The sequence below is a fragment of the Tachypleus tridentatus genome, chromosome 10, assembly GCF_004210375.1.
Source record: "Tachypleus tridentatus isolate NWPU-2018 chromosome 10, ASM421037v1, whole genome shotgun sequence".
In the NCBI taxonomy this organism is placed as follows: Eukaryota; Metazoa; Arthropoda; class Merostomata; order Xiphosura; family Limulidae; genus Tachypleus; species Tachypleus tridentatus.
In genome coordinates, this window is record NC_134834.1 from 135,270,269 (window position 1) to 135,292,011 (window position 21,743).

Here is a 21,743-nt window from a genome sequence, read left to right on the forward strand (position 1 = left end):
GTTACCCAATTTGTTTGGTAATGTAAATTCAAAACAAACATTTAAAAACACTTCATCTTTTACTGTACATAAGCCCTATCATAAATCCTGTAAGTGATAATCAACTCCCCTCCCCGGTGTTTTCTGTGTAATTAAAATTTCAATTGCAGAACTCAATCTTCTAAGAAAAGGTCTCAGCTTCTGTCTGACCAATAACTTTCTTAATGAAATCTTTCTGACACTCATACTCTTGTCTTCTGATGGGACAACTATAAGTTTATGGATTTACAATGCTAAAATATGTTATTTCATTTTGTGCATTGGACACACATATAACTAGATGTGACTGCTCCAAAGCAAACAAACATTTCATAAATTTTACCCAACTGACAATCAACATCCTCTTGGATGCCTTCACCAAAATGGAAACCACATTTAGAGAGCTATATTAACCCTTTTGTGATGGGTCAGGGCCAAAGGTGATGTCATTAAATTTGTCAACTTGCATTCAAAACTTTATTGAACTATTAGGTTGTTCAGAAATATATGTTGGAATTCTCACGATGACATTTAGAAGCTGAATATTGGTAATTTATTGTTGGTTGGTTGGTTTAATCCAGTGTTTGTTGCTTACAAGGTATCTTAATTGTCTGCTGTTTCAACTCTACACAAAGTAAGTTTCACAACCCCCAAGGCAGCATGGATAATAAGGACTTTTCTCTGATCTTCCTCTATGATTTCAAACTTGGATGAAAGGTCTACCAAAACTACATGGAAAATCAACCAGGCATTCGGCCATGGATCTGTTACTGAACGTACAGTTCAGTGTTGATTATAAAAGTGTTGACTTGGAGACAAAAAGTCTTGAAGACTGCAAAGGTTGTGGAAGCCATCCTTAGATGAAAACACATTAAGGAAGCAGTTGAGACAGACCCTGGTACAACAGTACATAAGCTTGCAGAAAAGCTAAGCACAAGCAAATCAAACACTGTTAACCACATCAGTGCAACTGGAAAGATGAGAAAGTTTGATAAGTGGATTCCACATGAGCTGACTGAAGATCAACAAAATTGACATTATGATACCTGTCAAGGATGATGCTCCAAAAATTGAACGAATTGAGAATCGAGGTTCTGTCTCATCTACCTAATTCCCCATACCTTTTCTGTACATATTTTAATTTTTTCAAGCACTTTGACAACTTTTTGAACAATAAATGCTTTAAAACCAGGTTTCTGCAGAAGCTTGCAGGGAGTTCATTGACCATAGAAACTAATTTGTACAGCAGGGGCATAAACAGAGTCATTACAAGTTGGCAAAAGTGTGTTATAGCAAATGGTACTTACTTTGAATAAAGCATGTTTTACAACACTGGTTTATACTTTTGAAGTTCAAAAACGATATTTATTTGTGGACAAACTAATACTATTTCATGAATTTATGTTAGTAAGTTTGGAATCAAATTGTAGATTGAAATTTTAACTTTTCAAAATATTATATGAGCTAATTTCATTATTTAAAAGTAAATATTAAAAGAACACACCTAAATAGAGATTTAATGAATCACCTGGTATGTTGAATGCAGCACTGTTTAAAATTAGATGTTTTAGATGTCAAAATAATGAATTTATAGTTTTGTACAAATTAGGAACTCAAGTTATCATTATTAACAATGTAGAATATAAAATAAAAACCTTGTATATTTTTATTTTACTGAAATATGGCTTATGTACTGAACCAAACACAGTGGCCTCATTCAATTCTCCATTTTTTAAAATGGTCCCTTATATACTCTTACTACAGTACTTGACATGTGAATAACTCAATCAGCAATTTAGAATGTTCCCAGAGTGGTTTTATCAGTCATTTGAATCTGTAAAAAGGCTTTCATGTTCTTTCAGTCCAAATTTTCAAGGAGGTAGATTGTGTCTTTACTCTGCTTGAAGTTTCATGTTTTTTAAACCTAAATACATTTTATTAAATTTAATAATTTATTTCCAAATAGTAATAATCTGTATACATGAATAAAGTATAATAATTAAAATGTGACTATATATTACAAAATACTAGTCCACTAAAACACAGCCAAGAGAGTGAAAACCAAAGTTCAGTTTTATATTATTGTATAAGTAACCTGAGTGCATGTGAACCTCATCAATGCAAGCTATGTAATATTAGCTAGGGATGACTGAAAGGTCAATATGATAAAAAAATAATAATAAATGTACATGTTCATATATAGAGTTATGAGACTGAAGCTACTTAGACTAAAGATTTATATTTTCGTGTTATAATATGTGGTTATTCTAGCATGAAAAAAGCATAATTTATATTTATTTCCTAATTTTTTTATGATTACAAGGTTGGTTAAGTGACAAATCCCACACAGCTAGAATAGGGAAAATGACATAAAATGTCAAGTCTTACTGAAAACAAATGTTTGAAATATATTCAGGAGGTTTTAGAGATTACACAAGTAATATTTGAGATTATTGGGATGAATAATAGTTTTTTTTAATCATAACATGAAATCAACTTGCACTATTGTAACATAATAGTCTATTTTCACAAACAAACGTTAAGTAAAAATATTTCATTGAAAAAACTGATTTTTTGTGTACACAAATATTGTAATCTTTATTAAAAGTCTACTAATTTTTGCAAAGATACACTTATTGTATCAAAAGTTATAGTACAAGTACTTAATGTGCAAGTATGTAGACTAACTCGTGTATAGGAGCCCATTGCAAAAGTGTTAAAGCTGTAGAAAATTGCACAAAACAAACCTAAAAATCTTTCATGAAATGTTTTAATAATCTGAACCAAAGAGAAAGTACCTAAACTTTAATTAAACGATTGTAATAAAGACAATGGATAAAGATGGAGTTATTGAAGTCAACTGTCAACTTGACAATACTAATTTCTACAAGAAACTCACACAGGAACTTACAGCTTAGTTTACTTAAATCATCAGTGATAAACTTAGAGTTCTTCTAAAACAAAAAAGCTGGTAAAAAAAACCTACCAGTAACTGACATGCAAGCAGTTTTGTCATGGTAAATCTTATCTCTTATCTAAAATACACCCCTTGGTGTGGATTCCTGTACATGGTGAGGGGACCTCCCAGGGAAGGTTTTGTTTTTTCAGTTTACCTCTTCTGGGATCTAAACATCCATCCATGTGTTTGCCATGTGTGGTGACCCATGAAGGGGAGGAGAGGATCCTAGTGGTTGAGGGGTCCAACCCCAACACACCACTTTGGTCTTGAATTCCTTTAGACAGGCAGCCTTGGGATGGTCCCCCTTGAATCAATCGGCAAGTCCACATGGGCTAGGGTCAACCTAGTACCAGTGTTGGATGTTCTCAATAGGTGTGGCATTATATCTGACGCTGGTGTTTGGGTATAGTGCTCACGAAACCCTGGCATTGCAGCAGTGTACTTGTTTGACATTGTCGTGCATTCTCTCATAGTGCTACATGGTGGAAGGGGTCAGTGGGCACCAAAATTTCCCTTTTTTCTTATGGATCCTCCAAATAAAAAGTTATATAAAATAGTGAAAAAAACAGTCCATAGGTAAACGACCATGCCTTCAAGATTCTAAGCAGCAATCTTCATCATCTATACCATCTGTTGCACCTCATTTTCTTATTCTACATTCTCTTTCAGACAAACCTTTAGGGTATTTGTCTCCCTTTTTCATTCAGAAGGGACTAGAGGGACTTGCTGGCTCTCCAAAGTCAGTAAAGAAGCTTTGATCTGGTGACATATTGGTTGAAACATCCACATCTCAACACAATGAACTCCTTTTGCATTCAAATGCAGTTGGGAATATACCTGTTGAGGTTACACTTCATGCTACTTTAAATTCATCATGAGGAGTTATTGTTAAGAGGGATTTGAAGAACATCCCCAAGTCAAAGATTCTCACTGGTTTCTTCACACAAGGAGTTTCTGCAGTGAGGTGTATCTCTACTTGCAAAGATGGAATTACGATGAGGACCAGTATCCTTTTCTGATATTTACATCACCATGTCTACCTGCCACCATCAAGGCAAGTTATCTTAATTGCAGGGTACGGCCATACATTCCAAACCCTCTCCAATGTTTCTAGTGTCAGCAGTTTGGCCACTTGAAGACATCATGTCGTGGTTCCCTGACGTGTACTTGTGCAGTGGCAAGGACCACGATGCCTATGAGTATAAAACATACCCTCATTATGTCAACTGCAATGGCTCTCATCCATCCTACTTTTGTTCTTGCCCTAAATGTTTGGAAGAAAAAGAGGTGCAGCATTTGAAGACAATTCAAAACATTATTTACTGTAATGCTCGAAAGTTGCTGTTCATCACTTCATCTCGAATGTATGCTGCTGCACAGAGAGATCTCTGAGCCTCCAAAAGAATTGTTCTCAAAATAAATGAGAAGTCTTTTGACCTCCATGTTTAAAAAAGTTGATGAATTAATTTCAACACCCATCTCTGTCCCTTATTTACATTCCAACAAACCCCAATATCCACATCCTTTGGGGTCAGGTACAGGCATTTCCTTGGATGCATCATCTTCTCCCACCTGAATTTGCAAAACAATCTTTCGTTCATGTCCTCAGTCATTGGAATCCCTTTCCAACAGTAAAGACCAGCCCAATTGACCCGGGGCAGGATCCATGGAGATTGATAGACCTCCCTCAAATAAGGACAGTAAGGAAAAAAGACGTGGTCATAAACAGAAGTTTTCCCCACCCAGTTTGCCTACACATAAAAAACTGGCCACCTTGATACAATGGAACTCTCAAAGTTTACTTTCTAATCTGGATGACATCAAAACACTGATTGCTTCCTACCATCCTGTATGCCTTTCCATACAGGAAACCTTTCTGAAACCTGCCGATACAGTCACCTTTCAGTGGTTTTCTTTGTACAGACATGACAGTCTGTGTGATGGACGAGTGCATGGAGGGGTGGCACTGTTGGTTGATCAGCATGTGCCCACCTTGTCTTCGCTGCTCGACACACCTTTGGAGGCGGCCATAGCCATCCATGTTTCCTTAGGTCATACCATCACTGTTTGTTCTCTCTACCTGTTGCCTGAGAAGGTGTATACTCAATCATAGCTTGATGCTCTCATTGAACAGTTGTCGTCTCCTTTTTTATTCCTTGGGAACTTTAATGGACATCATTCCTCTGGGGAAGTGCTGATATTGATAGGAATGATTGCTCTGTAGAGTGTATGCTCTCTGATCGCAACCTTTCTCTTTTCAATACTGTTTCTTCTACTTATTTTCATGCACCTAGTCAGTCCTTTACTGCTATTGATATCTCAATCTGCTCCCTTTCATTATTCTCCCAATTTTCATGGAGGGCTGACAATAATCCACGAGGCAGTGATCATTTTCCTATAATTTTGAGAGAAACTGGCTGTGGTTGATGCCATCTGACCCATGTGCCCTGGAGGAAGCTGGATCACTGCTCTCTCAGAACTTGATCCTGCCATAGTCTGTAAGCCATCAATAGATGACTGTGTGGCAGCAGTAACTGACTGTATTATACAAGCAGCTGCTCATTTTCCACTAAATCCTTGTCCGTGGTGGACTCCTGCTCGCCACATGGCACAGAATGCTCTAAAACGGGCCTGGGATACTTTCCGTAGATATCCCACACTCTTGAACTGCATCACTTTTCAGCATGCCCGTGCACATGCTCAGTGGGTAAGATGTCAAAGACAGAAGGAATCTTGAATTAAGTTCACAACCAGCATATCTTCTACCACCAGTTCCAAAGTCATATGGGACAAGCTTAGAAAGGTCAGTGGGCAATATAATTTCCTGATGGCCAGGAAGTAGCTGATACCTGGAGCATCGCCGATACTCTAGGTGAAAGGTTTTGCTGCCAGGTATCTATCACTTCTGCTTCTTCCTCCCCCTTTTTAGCTATCAAGACTCGGGCAGAGTGATCACCTCTTTCCTTTTGAGCTGATTGTCTGTATGACTATAATTGTCCCTTTACACTGGTGGAACTCAAACTGGCCATTCATCAGTCTGGCAGTACATTGGTTGGACCTGATGATATACACTATGAAATGCTGTGCCATCTATCTCCTGCTTCCCTTGCTATTCTTCTGATTGTTTTTAACTGGATCTGGTAGGAGAATGTTTTACCTAATACCTGGCACCAGGTTATTGTCCTACCTTTCAATATGCCTGGGAAGGATTCCAAGATTCCTTCAAACTACTGTCCAATTGCTTTGACGAGCTGTCTCTGTAAGACCTTAGAGAAAGATTGTTAATGCTTGTCTTGTCTGGTTCCTTGAATCAAACAACCTCCTCATCCACCCAGTGTGGGTTCTGATGACAGTGCTCCACTGTGGACCACCTGATTCGACTTGAAACGTCAATCAGAGAAGCCTTTCTCAAACGACAACATCTTGTATCAGTATTCTTTGACATTGAGAAGGCTTATGATACAACATTGAGGTACAGCATTTTAAAAGACCTCCAAATATATGAGTTAAGAGGCCATTTGCCAATTTTTATTAAAAATTTTTAATGGACAAGAGATTCCAAGTTTATGCGGGTTTAACACTCTCCCGTTCTTTTCTACAGAAATTTGGAGTCCCTCAGGGTTATGTTTTGAGTGTCACACCTTTCAGTATAAAAATTAATGCCATAACTGAATGACTCCCCCCTCACTGTTGCATACTTTCACATTTCATGTCAGTCATTGAATATGAGGTATATTGAGTGACAGCTACAGACTTTCCTCAATCATTTACTGAAGTGGACCACAGCAAACAGCTTTAACTTCTCTCTCTCTAAAACCATTTCTGTGCACTTTTTCAGCCAACTGGGTATTCATCCTGATCGTTAACTCAGTATTGGTGTATTTATGCTGCCTGTAGTCCCTGAAACAAATTTCTTGGGGCTTATCTTTGACTGTAAGCTGACCTTTATACCACACATCAAGCAGCTATGGTCATATGTACAAGAGCACTGAACATCGTCCATGCCCTCTCTTCCACCACTTGGGGAGCAGATCGATGTTCTATGCTAAAGGTATATTGTGCTCTTATTTGATAGAAACTTGACAATGGATCACTGGTCTATGGCTCTGCCAGACCCTTGACTTTAAAGATGTTGGACCCCATTCATCATCAAGGACTTTGGCTCTGCACTAGGGCTTTCTGCACTTCCTCAGTTCAGAGTTTATACATAGTGTCATGAACCTTCTTTGCACCTCTGCAGTTTGCAACTGTCTTTACTATATGCTTCAAAACTTCATTCCTTACCAAAGCTTCCCATCTGGGGTTGTGTTTTCCTTCCTCAGTAGTCCATACTTTTTTGGGAACAGATGATCTGTCATTGCTCCTTTTAGCCTTCGTATCCAGGCTCTGCTGGATGAATTGGGCCTGTCCTTGGATAACACTGCTGTATTCACTGGTCAGCCCATCCCACCATGGCTTCTTACAGTCCCCAAATGTGACCTTTAAGTCATCTGAGAAAAGCAAACATTCCCGATTGGAAATACTGTCTTGTTATTTGCTGAACATCTTTCAAACCATCCATCCATTCCCACTTATACAGATGGTTTGAAATCAGGTGACTGTGTGGGCTATGCCATGGTTTGTTGTGATTCAGTGGTTGTGTGCAGAATCCCCTCTACAGCTTCTGTGTTCACTGCTGAACTGTACACCTTTTCTCTTGCCCTAGATCACATAGAAGCTAAGCAGCACTCAAACTGCACTATTTATACTGACTCGCTTAGTTCTGTACTGGCTCTGGACTTTCTTCACATTGGTTCACATCCTGTACTCACCGATATTCAAAACCAACTGGCCCATTTCTCTTTAGCATCTACTTCTATCCAGTTTTTCTGGATATTGGGCCATGTTGGTATTCGCAGGAATGAGCTCGCCAACACCACAGCTAAATCTATCTATTCTGGCACTATTACCACTATGCCTGTTCCATACATGGACTATGGTCCTGTATTCAAGGCTCAGCTCAGTGCCAGCTGGCAGTCAACTTGGAGTGGGCATTGCAAAAACAAGCTTTTCCAAATAAAACCCTATATTGGACTTTGGCCATCTTGCTTCCGTAAGGATAGTAAAGAGGAAGTTGTTCTCACTAGACTATGCATTGGTCATAGTTTTTTAACTCATTGTTTTCTTTTATCTGGAACTGATACACCAGTGTGTAGTTTGTGGAACACTCAGGTCACAGTAAGCCACATTTTACTTTCCATTGTTACGACTCTCAAGGACAGCACCATTTTAAACATGTTCTGTTTCAAGGTTTGTCCATAACGTTAGACAGTGTTATTGGTGATGGTGACACTGTCTACCTTGGTAATGTTTTTAGTTTTTTAAAGACCATTAATCTTTATAATGCCATTTAAGTTTTTTTAATTTATACATTAGACCTTTTTTGATGTGATTTCCTTTTACGAATCAAAGTCCATCTTGTTCAATTTGAAATTAGAAAATGGCCATAATATTAAATAACTCGGAACCAGAACTGGAAAGGTCAACTTCAGATGAATGAAGGTAGTTTTTGTACTTACCTGTTAGTTTTTCTGGCAAGTTATAATTCTAATTATGCGACAGAAAGTTCTTTACAACTTGAATCACTGTAGTTTTTATCTTAACATTGTAGATTAGATGTAAACATTGGTTTTATGCTATTTATGTTCTACCTTAATTTCCTTTTATGAATTTCACTAAATTTACTTTAATTTTAACTTTTTACCAGATGTTTGGCACAGACAGCCTAACTACTTTGTGTCATAAAACACTAAATCAACCAACCAATCAACTGAAATACTCAAACCTAATAATCCTGATCATACTATAATTTCTAATACAAACAATGCTTACAAAACATACAATGAAAAGTTTTCTACTTTTGTTGACCACCACATAAAAAAGTATTTCCTATAGGCTCCTTTCTTACATGAGGGACAGGACTCACTTTATTAATATCATTGAAGAAACTTTTTACATTGGACACTTAGCTCCCTATATGCTGATATTTCAGTGAATGGCTTGATATTCTAAAAATTGCCCTAATCCTTTTCATCCCAAATTTCAAAATGTAATCAACCTTTACCAGTCTTGTTTTATCTCAATTCTTAACAACTTTTTGAATTTAACAACAGACTTTATCTTCAGATAGAACTATAATGGGTACCAAGATAGATCCTAACTTACCAACATATTTATGGGTCATATTGAAATACAGTTATTACAACAAAACTCTGTGACACCTTACACTTGTAAATGACTTTTTGTTTTATTTGAATAATCAATGGGGAATCAATTAGTCTTTTTTCTTACACTAATACCTTTCACAAAACAATCATATTTATCCATAATTACCCACTTACTCAAATGAAGTTTTGTTGATGTTACTCTCTGTTTAAATGATTTTCTTTTACCCAATGACTTGTATGGAAAATCTACTGATAGACTGCAGTATCTGCCATCCTTCTAACACTAAATAGGATATTACCTATTGAAGCACTCTGAATCAAGATCTGTGTCTTTTAAAGAAATAGCAGAAAATGCATCAATAATCTAAAACTGTCAGTGTTACAGAGAACTATAAAGATACCAAAATTGCCAGAAAGAGTGCAAAAACTAACAACACTCAACAAAAGACATACTTAAATAATGTAATATCATTCCTTTTGTTATAATCTACCACTTAAAACTCAGAAATATATAGTGTATTGATGAAAAGAAATTCATTTATTAGGACACATTTTTTCTTAAGTTTGTGTTGTTTCTTTCCAAATGGATTGAAAGTTTAGATATTTTTATCCATATAAGAGTGAATTACAACCCACTCCAGAATAATTTTGTCTGTGTAATAAAACTTTTTGTCTGACATGCAAGTTCACATCTAGTGACTTTTTCTCCAAAATATGACCAAAAACTTTAATAAAATTACTAAAGAAATTTTTTCAAACATACACCATTTACCTAATAAGAGTGGAGAAATTCAAAAATCATTATGTGGGACTCAATGTTTTAACAATCATAAATGTTTTTTTATTGTTTTGTTTTGTTTTTTAACTTCAATAAAGACATTTCAACTGCCCGTCACTTCAGCAAGTCTAGTAATTCAGTTAATAATGTGATTCTCATGGACATCAACACTGATATCAAAACTAAAGCTGACAGAGAAATAAAAGACTTCAAATACCATTCAACCTTCTAGATTAAACATGCATCTTTGAAGTTATTATCTTCAACCATTAGTTAGTTCCATGCCCAATAAATTAAGTAGATGTGCAACTTTTGTGAGGACAACTGTATATCCAGCCCTGATCTTGGTGAAAATGAACTCTGGTTCTGGTTTGGAATGTGTTGTTTTTTTTGTTGTTTTTTTTTAAGCACTTGTAATGCACTTTGAATATTTTGCAAATTATCTTAAGTTGACTGAACTCCTCTATTGTTTTTCTTCTGAAAATGCAGAAATCATTCACAAATTGACTAAAAATGAACAAAATATCTGTAAGGATTTTCAATAACATTCATTCTCCTAGAAAATTGTTGTAAGATAGGAAGTGAGGCAGTTTAGAAGTCTAGTATAAAAATCTGGTAGAAGTGGTAAGACATTTGTATTACTTGTTAAAAGAAACCCATTTCACAATAGTGATGTGGGTAAGATTTCTTCTGTCTGAATTTAGTGCATTAAATTTAGTAACAGTCTTGAATTTTTATCTTCATACAACCATGTGTACATATCTTTGTAATATTGTTTCTAACTTTAAGTGTCTCATACATATCATATAATTTTGTGACCTTTTTTCTTTTTTAGCATCCTATGGAAACCTATGGTTATGGCTTTTTGTTTTCTTTGGCTGGGTTTTGTGGAGTTCAGCTCGTTCTAGCCCTTATTAGAACTTTTGGTGCTTTTGTTGCTGTCACAGTCACAACTTGTCGCAAAGCTGTCACCATTATTCTTTCATTTATCATCTTTTCAAAACCATTTGACTACCAGTAAGTCAATCAGTATTAAGCTGAAATAAAAAAAATTTAGAATTTAATCACCTCAAAAAACTATATTCACAAGAATAAAAAAAAAAAAAAAGAATTATCTAGTAAGTAATAGTAGAGCATATGTAAATAGAAAGAGTCATAAATAAATCATAGAACATCTGGCCAAAATGATTAATTTAATGATTAAGATTCAGTTGTAATATTTTTCTTGTATATAAAAATGACTAAATGTGACAAGAGAAACGATATTGTTAGTATTGTGTAGGGTACATTATGAGAATAAAACAAATAATAAAAGAAAATTCATGGGTCAGTTAATGAAGCCAACATGAAATTGAAGAGGAAGCACAAGTGTGTTAAAACTAATTTCTCTAAAACCAAGACTTCAAACAGTTTGTTCCATTTACTATGGATTTTCACTAGTATAACTAATGTTATAGTGTGAGAATAGGTTTTTATGAATGAAAGTGATGCAAGTATATTATGAATTAAGGAAGAATAGTTTCAGTTTAATGTGTGTGTGTGTGTGTGTTGTAGACTGGTGTAGTGATAAAGTTGTTAGTATGGTATGTAAGACAAGATTATGGAAATAGGAATAATATTTTAAGTGGAGATAATATGAATAGTTTTGGTATGGTGTGGGAAATAGATATAACATTTTTGTTAAATGATGGGAATAGAAATAGAATAGAAATTTTCATCATACAGTTTATAAAAGAATGTAAAGTTAAGAGTGCTAGCATGTGGTGTAAAAATCATGTCATTTTTCCAGTTTTCAACTAAATTCCTGTGTAACTTATTGTAAATTGTACTGACTTGTCAATTAACTCTGTTTCAGGTATCTGTGGTCAGGGTTAATTATCCTTCTAGGAATCTACTTGAACTTTTATAATAAACAGAAACACAACTGGAATTTTCATCAGTGTAACCTCTTCCTTCTCCTTGGACAAGTTCTTGGATTAAACAAAAAATCTCAATTGATTGATTTGGAATTGAACTTAGTTTGAACTTTTTGGGTTTATGTTTTTAATGGAACAAATTTTAGTATGTATTGCACTATAATATTTTTTCTCTCCTTATGAAGTTCTATTGAAAGAGAGTGTTTAATAAGCTTGAATGGATATTTTTTTCAGCTAGGCCTTTAGGGTGGGGTTGAGTAACACTTGGCATTTAACAACCCAAACTAGGTCAGAACAGGTATTTTGTTAAAAAGATAATTAAAATGATGGATTTAATTCTTGTAAGTTTTAATGTTTTTATATTAGTAATAGATAAAATTGGAGTATTTTAGGATAATTAGTGTTACAAATAAAATACTACCACTATTATTCATAGTTGTTTCTTTCTCTCTGTTTCAGAGTTCAGTTTCATTATGGCATTATATATTCCTCTAGTCATTGTTATTTGTTGTAAGGTAATAGAAATCGTTTTTAATTTATGACATTTTGTTTTTTGTTTATGCCTTTAGATTCAAAATGATTTTTAGTCATTATCATTCTGTTAAAAATAGTTAAATATTCTGTGTCAACAATCTGTCAGAAGTTATATCACTGAATATTAAAAAAATTTGGTTATATAGTAATTCATCTTATACTAGTCATTTATTATGTGTTACAAGTCAGTATGTAACCATTTTCTGTTAATAAGTGTGAAGAGATCATTGACATTGTTGTAATAATGTCTACCAATAGTTGTGACATTACCTGTTAAAAAAGGTATCAACCAGTAGCATCATTATATTGACTGATAGTAGTTTAGAAGCAAACTTAATACAAACAGTTGTTGTTTGAGTTGTTTTTTTATACATTATGCATGGAACATTGCCAGTTAATGCACAAGGTATTAAAAAATTTCCATTCCTAGTTAAAGTCACTAAATTGTTAATTTTGGCTGTTGCACATTATCTGTTAATAAAGAATTTTTTAACTTTTCACCAGGAGTAGATTACAAAATGTTATGACACATTTACTGTTGAAGAGGTTTTTATTTTTTTAAAGTATTCAAAAAGAACATTACTAGTCAGCACATGCAATATTGAAATATTTCCATCCCTAGTTAAAGTCAATAACTTATTAATTGTTGCTTTCACACTTCATGTGTTATCAAAGGCTCTCTTACTAGGAGCAAGTTAAGAGCCATAAATTTTAGATCAGTGATAGCTATTTATCATTCTGTTTTCAAGAGTTTTTTAGTTAGATGTACAGAAAAATAACTTGATAAAATAATGTGTCTGGAAGTCTATGATAATTATAATTAATATAAAGAATTACAAATTTTCATCATTCAGGTAAATCTGTTAAATATTTAAAAAACAGAAATAAAAGTTCATGTTAATGAAAGATTTATGTATGAAGTTTCACCTGATCTTAAAATATTGTCATGTTATGAGTCTTCTACCCAATTTTCAGCTTGATAGGATCCCACACAAAAGCACTCATCAGTATGAAATATTGTTTTGTTCAAAGAGATAAGCACTATTTTTAGCATGTTATATCTTTTTAGTTGTTTTAATTGATATTGCATATATATCTGTACTGTTGTATTGCTAAAGAAAAAATGTATCTGTGGTGATAAGTAATAAAGGAACTAAATAAGAAAGACTTGAGGACTGTTTTATTGAGGTGAAATTTTATATAGTGTTCATGAGATCAGGATGCAGATTTCTTTTGTACTGGTTTAATTAACAGTGTTTATGCTTGTATAATTCACTTGAAGTGATACTGACTTTCAGTTTCACTCACTTGAATTACATTCATTTGAATATGTCATAATTACTGAATTGAAAACCTGCACTTTTATTGGAATATCTCATTCATAGAGAAATCTATGATTATATTTTTTTATTTGATAAAAATTATTGGTATAAATCTTCACAGTAAAAAGTTTATACAGTTTTTTATAGTATTCTGCAACTCTTAGCTGTTGAAGTAGGTTAAAGTAAAACTTAACAGTTGCTTTGTACATCAAATGCACTAGATAGTTATAGATGGCTGAATATATATTTTAAAAATTACAGTGAGTAGTTAAACGTTCTTTTTTTCATTTCATGAAAATAAACTGACTGGAATTGTTAAACTTTTAAGAGTCAAACCATCCAGTCTCCTAACAATGTTCACCTTACTCTTCTCACACTATTTGATATCATCTTCCAATATTATAAACTTGTCAATTTACTATTTGAGCTGTAATTTACATCATGTTCAAATATACTGATTATTTTTTTTTCACCTTAATCTTTTCAAATTAATTTATAGAGTTGGACAATTAGTGGGATTTACTGATCCATTAATGTCAGGTTAATTAATCAGTTACATTCAACTAATCAACTGTTCTCTTGATATGACTAAAAACTGAAAACCAGGTTTCAGTATAGATTTTAGGCAGAGCACAGAGAACCCATTGTGTAGCTTTGTGTTTAACAATAAACAATATAAGGTTAATAATCCATGACGACGAGAAAATCCACTTGTAGAGAAAATTATATATGTAAAAACAACTGGTAAAGGAGTGAACATAGTGCTTTCTCTACCTATACCAGCTGTTGTTACATATATAACATAAGGGCAATATTTTAATTACTTGGGATAAGTCTCCCAGTTGTATGTCTGCAGACTTACAATGCTAGAAACTAGCTTTTGATACCCATGGTGAGTAAACTACATATAGCCCATTGTGCACTTCTTTGCTTAATCACAAACAAATACTAGGAGAAATGGAATAATCAAAAGTAGAATATTAATCAAAAACTAATTCTTTGTAGTTGGTTATTTTTGTGAATCATGACATTAATCAATTAATAAAATAAATAGCTTGAAGTCATTAAAAACATTTTAATTATTGGATATTTGTAATAATGGAAAACGTTTGTTTTGATTACCTCTTTCTTGTGACATTAATTGATCTAACCTTAATATCAATTTCCAGCTTGTTGGAATAATTTGAAACTCAGATTTCAATTAGTTGATTATTTTCATGACTTTCACCAGTTTAAATGTAATTTGGATTGCTGGATTATTGGAATAACAGGAAATGACAGTTGATTATTTTCATAGCATTAATTGCAAGTTTGATTATTGTATATGATATTAATTGATGCTCATAGCGAATAGCCGAGCTTTACTAATGTTTATTGTATTAAAATATTCACATCTTTTTCTTACTCTAATTTGCACCATATTCCAATGATATTCAATTTTTTTTTTTAAATTCACTCTTCTCTTACTAATTTACATTGTATTTCAGTATTTATAATTTTGTCCACCCAATTTTTCTTGCACTGACCTAACTGTATTCCAATATTTTAATTTTTTTACATTTCTCTTCTCATATTTATTTATATAGTTTGACGTTAGTGTAATTTACTAGCCCATCAATTGTCAGCTTAATTAATTTTGTTCAACTAATTCATATTCTTTCATGATGGTTAAAAACTTATAACAGAAAATCAGATTTCAGTAACTGGAGAGCAAAGCACAGCAGTCTTTTGTGTAGCTTTTTGTTTAACAATATAATCACAATATTTTGATTTCTTGATTAGTTTGAATAATCAAAAAGTAATAATCTGAAATCGTAATTTCTTTTAATTGATTATTTATATAAGTTGTGACATTAATAAATTAAGCCAAATAACTTGAATTCACCAGAAATAATAATGACGAATCATGATGATAATTTTTCGATTACTGGATAGTTTGAATAACTGAAATGATCATAAATGAAACATTTATTTCGATTAGTGTTGTGGTATTAATAAATTTAATTGTAAGTTTGGTTGCTGAATAATTGGAAACTAGTTAACTATTTTATGAAATTAACAAATTAATCATAAATTTAATTATCTGGTTGATTTACATTACATTAATACAGGTTAAAGGTACTTGAATTACTTGCCCAAATCTAATAATTTGCATTGTGTTTCAAATTTTTATCTTATTCTCCTTATTTTTCTAGCAATCAATTACATCATAACGTGATAGTCTACTCTTGTTCCTCTTATTTTTTCATACAAATATTTATTATATTAAATATCCTAACCTGTGCCCAAGGAGCTGTGACTCTTTGAAAAATGTATCATAACATTGCAGCATCTGGTTGAGAAGACGCTTTGGTGAGGGACTGAATGAGTGTATGTGACTATTTAAATATTAGAATTATTGTGCTTCTAACTTATGTTTCCATTATAATGAGGTTCAAGACTCTAATTGTGGCTAAGTTATCATAGTGAAAGAAGCCTGCAAAGACTTTAATAAAAAATGTAATATTTGCTAACTTCACACTTCAGAAATCAAGAACTTCCACCACATTCATAGATACCGTTTGGTGGTACCCCCAGTAGCACAACGATGTGTGTCTGGAATTACAACGTTGGAAATTGGGTTTTGATACCCGTGGTGGGCAGAGCTCAGATGGTCCTTTATGCTTAGCTCCAAACAAACAAGCTGTATGGTGGCTTAGCCCAGCTCAAAAGGCTAACAGTTTATTCAATGACATCATTAATGTGATATGCAAGACAGGTTAATGAAGCAGAAGAAAAATATCCCGATTCAAAAATAGAGAGTATAAACATTGTTACAATTGTGAGCAAATTGGTTGATGGTAATAGCAGTTCTTTTCCCGTGTCTCTACAGAAGCGTGAATCTCTTAAATCTGATGGAGGAAAGGTTTTTGAACGCAGTCAGGCTTGATCCGAGAAAAACAACAACAGTCGTCTGTCTGTTTCTCCGAATAAGTGATTATAGAGTCAAGTATGGCTTAATATATACTTATGATATTGAATAGATATGAAGTAATTTTTAGTTGATACGGGAGCCATTGAAACTTGACTTAATCTCATGGTATAGCAGCAAAGTGTATCCTAAGCGCCTTTTTGATGAAACTATAAAATGTCATAAAATATTCAAAAAAGCAGTTAACCGCAAGATCAATTTCATCTTTTACTCATGTGGTGTCTCCTAATGAATTACGAGCATAATCTCAGGTTGAACCGCTAACCAATGCTATGGAAGTGATACTAGAAACAATTTTCTTGCTAGAAACCAAATTGTGCTTATTCGAACAGTTATATCTCTGAGAACATAATAAGTAGCAGTTATTGTTTGTAACTATGGTTGCCAAACTATAGAAATTCTGGCTGAAATAATAACTGGTATAATAAATTGTGGAGAAGTCACTGAAATTAGTGGGATAGCTAATCTTACCTCAGCTGCAGTGGTTGATAGTGTACCGAAGATCGCTGATCAACGCTTGTCCACGTAATCTAAATTTATCTCAACAGAGAAAGTTCGGAAAATTACTCGTGGAATCCACACATGTATTTGTAAGGAGGGTAAACACATTGAAACATGATGTGTTACAAGGATGAATATTTTGATATATTGGTAGGATCTCACTAACTTATTTTGTTCGACCTCACTCCTGGCAAGTTGAGCTAGTCAATAAAATCAGGGACAAGAAAGACTGTTTGCACTATTTGAGAATGCTTGCATTAATTTTGCACCTTACAAGTTAGGCTTTGTAATGTGACAGTTACTTTCGCGTAGCTTTTATGGTTTACAATATGTGTTTTACAATGAAATTAATGTCTAATTTGTATCAGGCTGCCGTTGAAAATCTAAGGATGATATTTTAATGTTTGTAATAAGCAGGCCTAAAAGTGAAACCAGATAAATATCTTGTGTGGATCTATACAGAGTTTAGTGAGTAAAGATGTGTGTCTGTGAATCCTACTAAAATATAAGTAGACTGAAGCAAACTTACAAAAAAGAAAGAAAGAAAAAGATTGTTTGTTTGTTTTGGAATTTCGCACAAAGCTACTCGAGGGCTATCTGTGCTAGCCGTCCCTAATTTAGTAGTGTAAGACTAGAGGGAAGGCGGCTAGTCATCACCACCCACCGCCAACTCTTGGGCTACTCTTTTACCAACGAATAGTGGGATTGATCGTTTGATAATTCGGCATTAGCTTATCTGAGGAGAAATATACCATTTATCCCGAATACAAATGCTAACAACAGTGAAATTAGAGCAGTGCTGTCAAAAGTACAAGACAGTGTAGAACAAAAAATTTGGGCACAAGTTGCATAGTAGTATTTGCCAAACTCCATCGTTGTACAACGTAAAAAAATCTAAAAAAGTGGATATGAATCTTAATTTATCATTTGATTCACCGCTTGCATTAAATTATACTAGTCTGTAAATTCTACCCTTGTTAATAATCATAAACAAGGGCGAGTCGAAATAATAAGACTACGTATTAGATAGTATACTATATATTTTGAGGTGTCGTTTACTTACATATATTACCCAGCATTGATGCCACTAATTTATTCTTATTAATTATTCTGCCAACGAGCTGATGAGGGGTGGAATTACTCGAAATCAGTATAACCCGGTGACAATTAGTAAACTGGATGGCGCTTTGGTATTTACGTATACTTAAGACAGCTTGTCGACTGAAAAAAAAAATCACGAGTTTAAATTAACATCATAAATGCTACATAATCTTAAAATAAATATCAAATTAATTAAGGTAAATGTAAATTATAAAATAAAGCTGTCTAATAATATTGGACCTTGAGAAGTTCAAACATCTTTAGTACATCTCTGAATATGAAAGGTTATTGTTTTTATTTCGCTGGGAATTTTTATGAGGTTTGACTGAAGTGTTTGACTTCAGCGTTAGGATTAACTTTTATCAAAATATTGTATAGGAAATTTCTCAACGGTTCAAAAATTTGTTCAGCAAAACCAGGTGGCGATTAATGTAAGCACGTGTACGTGTAGTTACAAATTTCTTAGTCGTTAAGAGAGTTGTATAATAATAATAATGAATACCGAACTGAAATCAAATATAGAAGTAATTGTCGGTACCTATGAGGAATTTCTATTAGGATTCAAGCTTTGCTTTTCGCCATCATCTAAGGTAATTTTTTGTGTGTGTAACATCGAGTAGTTTAAAACAACAAGATAGACTTAAACAATTTATGCTATTTATATCATTCTTGATGACGAGAAACCCACTTGAAATAAAAATATATCTCGGAACAGCTGGTATGGATATAAACAATTTTATTGATAAGGAGTGAACATCAGGTCAAGAACCTGAAAATCACCTAGGAAGGTCGAAACATTGTTTTCTCCTTATCAATAAAAGTATTAATACTCATATCAGCTGTTCTGAGATACATTGCTATTTATATCAGTATATGTCGTTATTAACAGTAACAGTTTAACGGGTTACCATGAATTACAAGTAGAACGAAATTTGCTGTTGAAAAGCTTCCACTGTTCCAATAGCATAACTCGGTATTTTTGTTCCCAGAGCTAGATTGAAAATAACAGTATATAATTAATGTCTTCCCAATTCTTATAAGGTTTAATTCTCAGATATCTGTTAAAATAACTGGAGCTCTATATCTTCTTCCAGCTGAGCTCAAAATAGCTTCCTCACATGATCTTCCCTAGTTGTGTTAGTAAAAGCTTACTTGGATTTGTGGGAGAATTTAGTTGTAACATGTTCCATCATTTGTCAGGCTTTCTTGAATTATTTGATAAAAATGGTACGTCTAGGCTATGTAATGATAGTGAATTGCTCTGCTTTTTCAATAAACATTTACTACAGGTGTATTCTCTTTTAGAACTAGTTTCATAAATAACCTTGTCAACATAAACTTAGAAATTATTGTAGATGTAACTTCAAACAGTGTTTCTTAAATAATGTTATCACTTATGCCTACCTTAGTTATAAGATTACTCTGTAAAGCTAATCAAGCTATAAACAAAATTATGACTCATAAAGGTAATGAATAGCAGAATATATAAGATAATTCTCATTTTATCTCTGACATAGAACTGAATCACTCTCTAAACAGTTCAGTGACTTCTCATTCACTAATACTTGTGTATATATATACCTTACTGGTATATTAATTATTAGTTTAAGTATGTTGTTTTTCTTCAGTATAGCATGTCTCATATACATGTTATTGTTAATGTGCACTTAATTTTGTAAAATTATTTCTATTTAATTTTTATTATTACTTATCCTTTATACTTCTTTATATTAACTTTGTGTGGAACCATTGAGTCAAAGTTCATACAAACTTCTTCCAATATTGTACATACTTATTGTTAAGGTTTTTATTTTAAAGCTTAATGATATATTTAGTTCTGCAATGTTTGATTAGGCTGTTTTTTTTACTTACCTGTTGTTCCACTTACAAGCTAATCAATAATTAGGTTCAGTATCTTGTTTTCTTCAACACCTAACAGATATGTTTATTTCACTCCTCAGTTTCTTAACATTTACAATATATCAACTATTTAATTTTCCTCATTCCTTATAGTATGTACTTCTTGCCATTAATTTAATTTGTGAGGGTTCCTATGGGTCTGAATCCATCCCACTTGCTCTCAGTATTTGTCTTCCTCCTGTAATGGCTGAATCCATTTCAGACAACCTATATTTTGTAGGTCTTTCTCTTCCTAATCATGGATTGCCTTTCCAGGCCTCTAGTGCAGAATCTGCTAGGCTTATATATATTATATACTTTTCTTCTCCTAATGTTAAGTTATTACTTTTTATTATTAATTTCATTCACTCCACCAATTCATATATTAATATTTATCAGTTCATTCTTGTCATTATATTTCTGAACTTAAATTTCTTGAACATTTTTTTGTGCAATGAATTTTGAAGTTCATGTTACTACTTAGAGGGTCACAGTAGTGACCAGCATTTTTTCTCAGGCCTCTGGTTCTAGTGTCCTTATGGTGGATTTATCAGCTTTTATACATTAGAAGATCAATTGTTACAATGGTCAATCTATATCCCCATACATTGCCTAGGCTTTTTCTGAACTTGTTGAACCTGTACAGTATGATGAGGACGTTGATTGTTATTTCCCACTTCCAGAGTTTGCGTGAGGAATCATCTAGACAAAATTTGGTCTTTAAGGATATTGTGTCTCAGGTTTATGATGTTTTGTCCCTTTCCCCTATCTCTTATTTACCTTGCCCTTTCGTATTGCATGAACAAACTTTCCAACTATGTTTCAGTATAATACCTGCATCTTTGATATGTTGGAATGCTATTTCAAGTTTTCAATTGTTGTTCTGTTACATTCCTGTCAGTGTAAGTTCATCAATCTTAAAAGTAGTGGATGCATTACATTGACCAAATGGTATAATGCAGAAATTCATACAGCTGTTTCTAAATACTTGGCAGTCTTGGGTCTACTTTGATCATACAGTTTGACTTTTGAATACCAAGAAACCAGGTCTAATATACTGAATCAAGGAATGTCTTTCACAAATCAAAATGTTCATCAATGCTTAGAAAGAGAAGAGTTGTTGCATGCTACCTGTTTTGTCTTTTTACTCTATACAGAATCTTGGCTTTTCCATCTTTATTACAGCTGCCACTGAAAATAATCACACATTTTTCAAAGGTTTTATAATTCTGTCATTCAAGGAAGCCTGAGAAGTGATTGTTTATTTGTATGTGCCAGTAAACTCCCTGAGAAATTCACTAAGTTCATGTTTTTCTGTTAACTCTAGATGCTTTGCACAATGCTCACTGTATATATATATTCTTAAGATGCCCTGGAAGTTGAGTGTTCATTCTTATATTTGATGTTAACCATTTTCCCATTGTGCTTTCTGTGAGAGTTAACAGCAGCATTTTTTACCATATCAATGACTATTTCAGTTGGAAGCTGAATAGATAATTATTCATAGTTACAGACTAGTAATGGTACAACATCTACAC

General features: G+C 33.4%; 2 protein-coding genes across 4 annotated transcripts in view; both read left to right on the forward strand.

Annotated features, from left to right (window-relative positions):
• The window catches only part of Papst2 (adenosine 3'-phospho 5'-phosphosulfate transporter 2), a 31,839-nt gene extending 18,263 nt beyond the window's left edge, over positions 1 to 13,576 (forward strand). Inside the window, 2 exon segments of the mRNA XM_076463879.1 lie at positions 10,797 to 10,978; positions 11,817 to 13,576. Of these exon segments, the coding sequence (XP_076319994.1) occupies positions 10,797 to 10,978; positions 11,817 to 11,985 (351 nt within the window). The 3' untranslated portion in view covers positions 11,986 to 13,576.
• A 5,068-nt stretch (positions 13,577 to 18,644) lies between these two features.
• LOC143230385 (p21-activated protein kinase-interacting protein 1-like) overlaps positions 18,645 to 21,743 on the forward strand; it is a 37,346-nt gene continuing 34,247 nt past the window's right edge. For 2 of the 3 annotated variants that reach the window (XR_013016426.1, XM_076463881.1), the window contains exon 1: positions 18,645 to 18,896. Coding sequence is in view for 2 of the 3 variants with exons in the window: in XM_076463881.1 (XP_076319996.1) it covers positions 18,801 to 18,896 (96 nt within the window). In the remaining variant the exon portion in view is untranslated. The remainder of the gene's footprint in view (positions 18,897 to 21,743) is intronic. The other variant, XM_076463880.1, reaches the window with a different exon arrangement.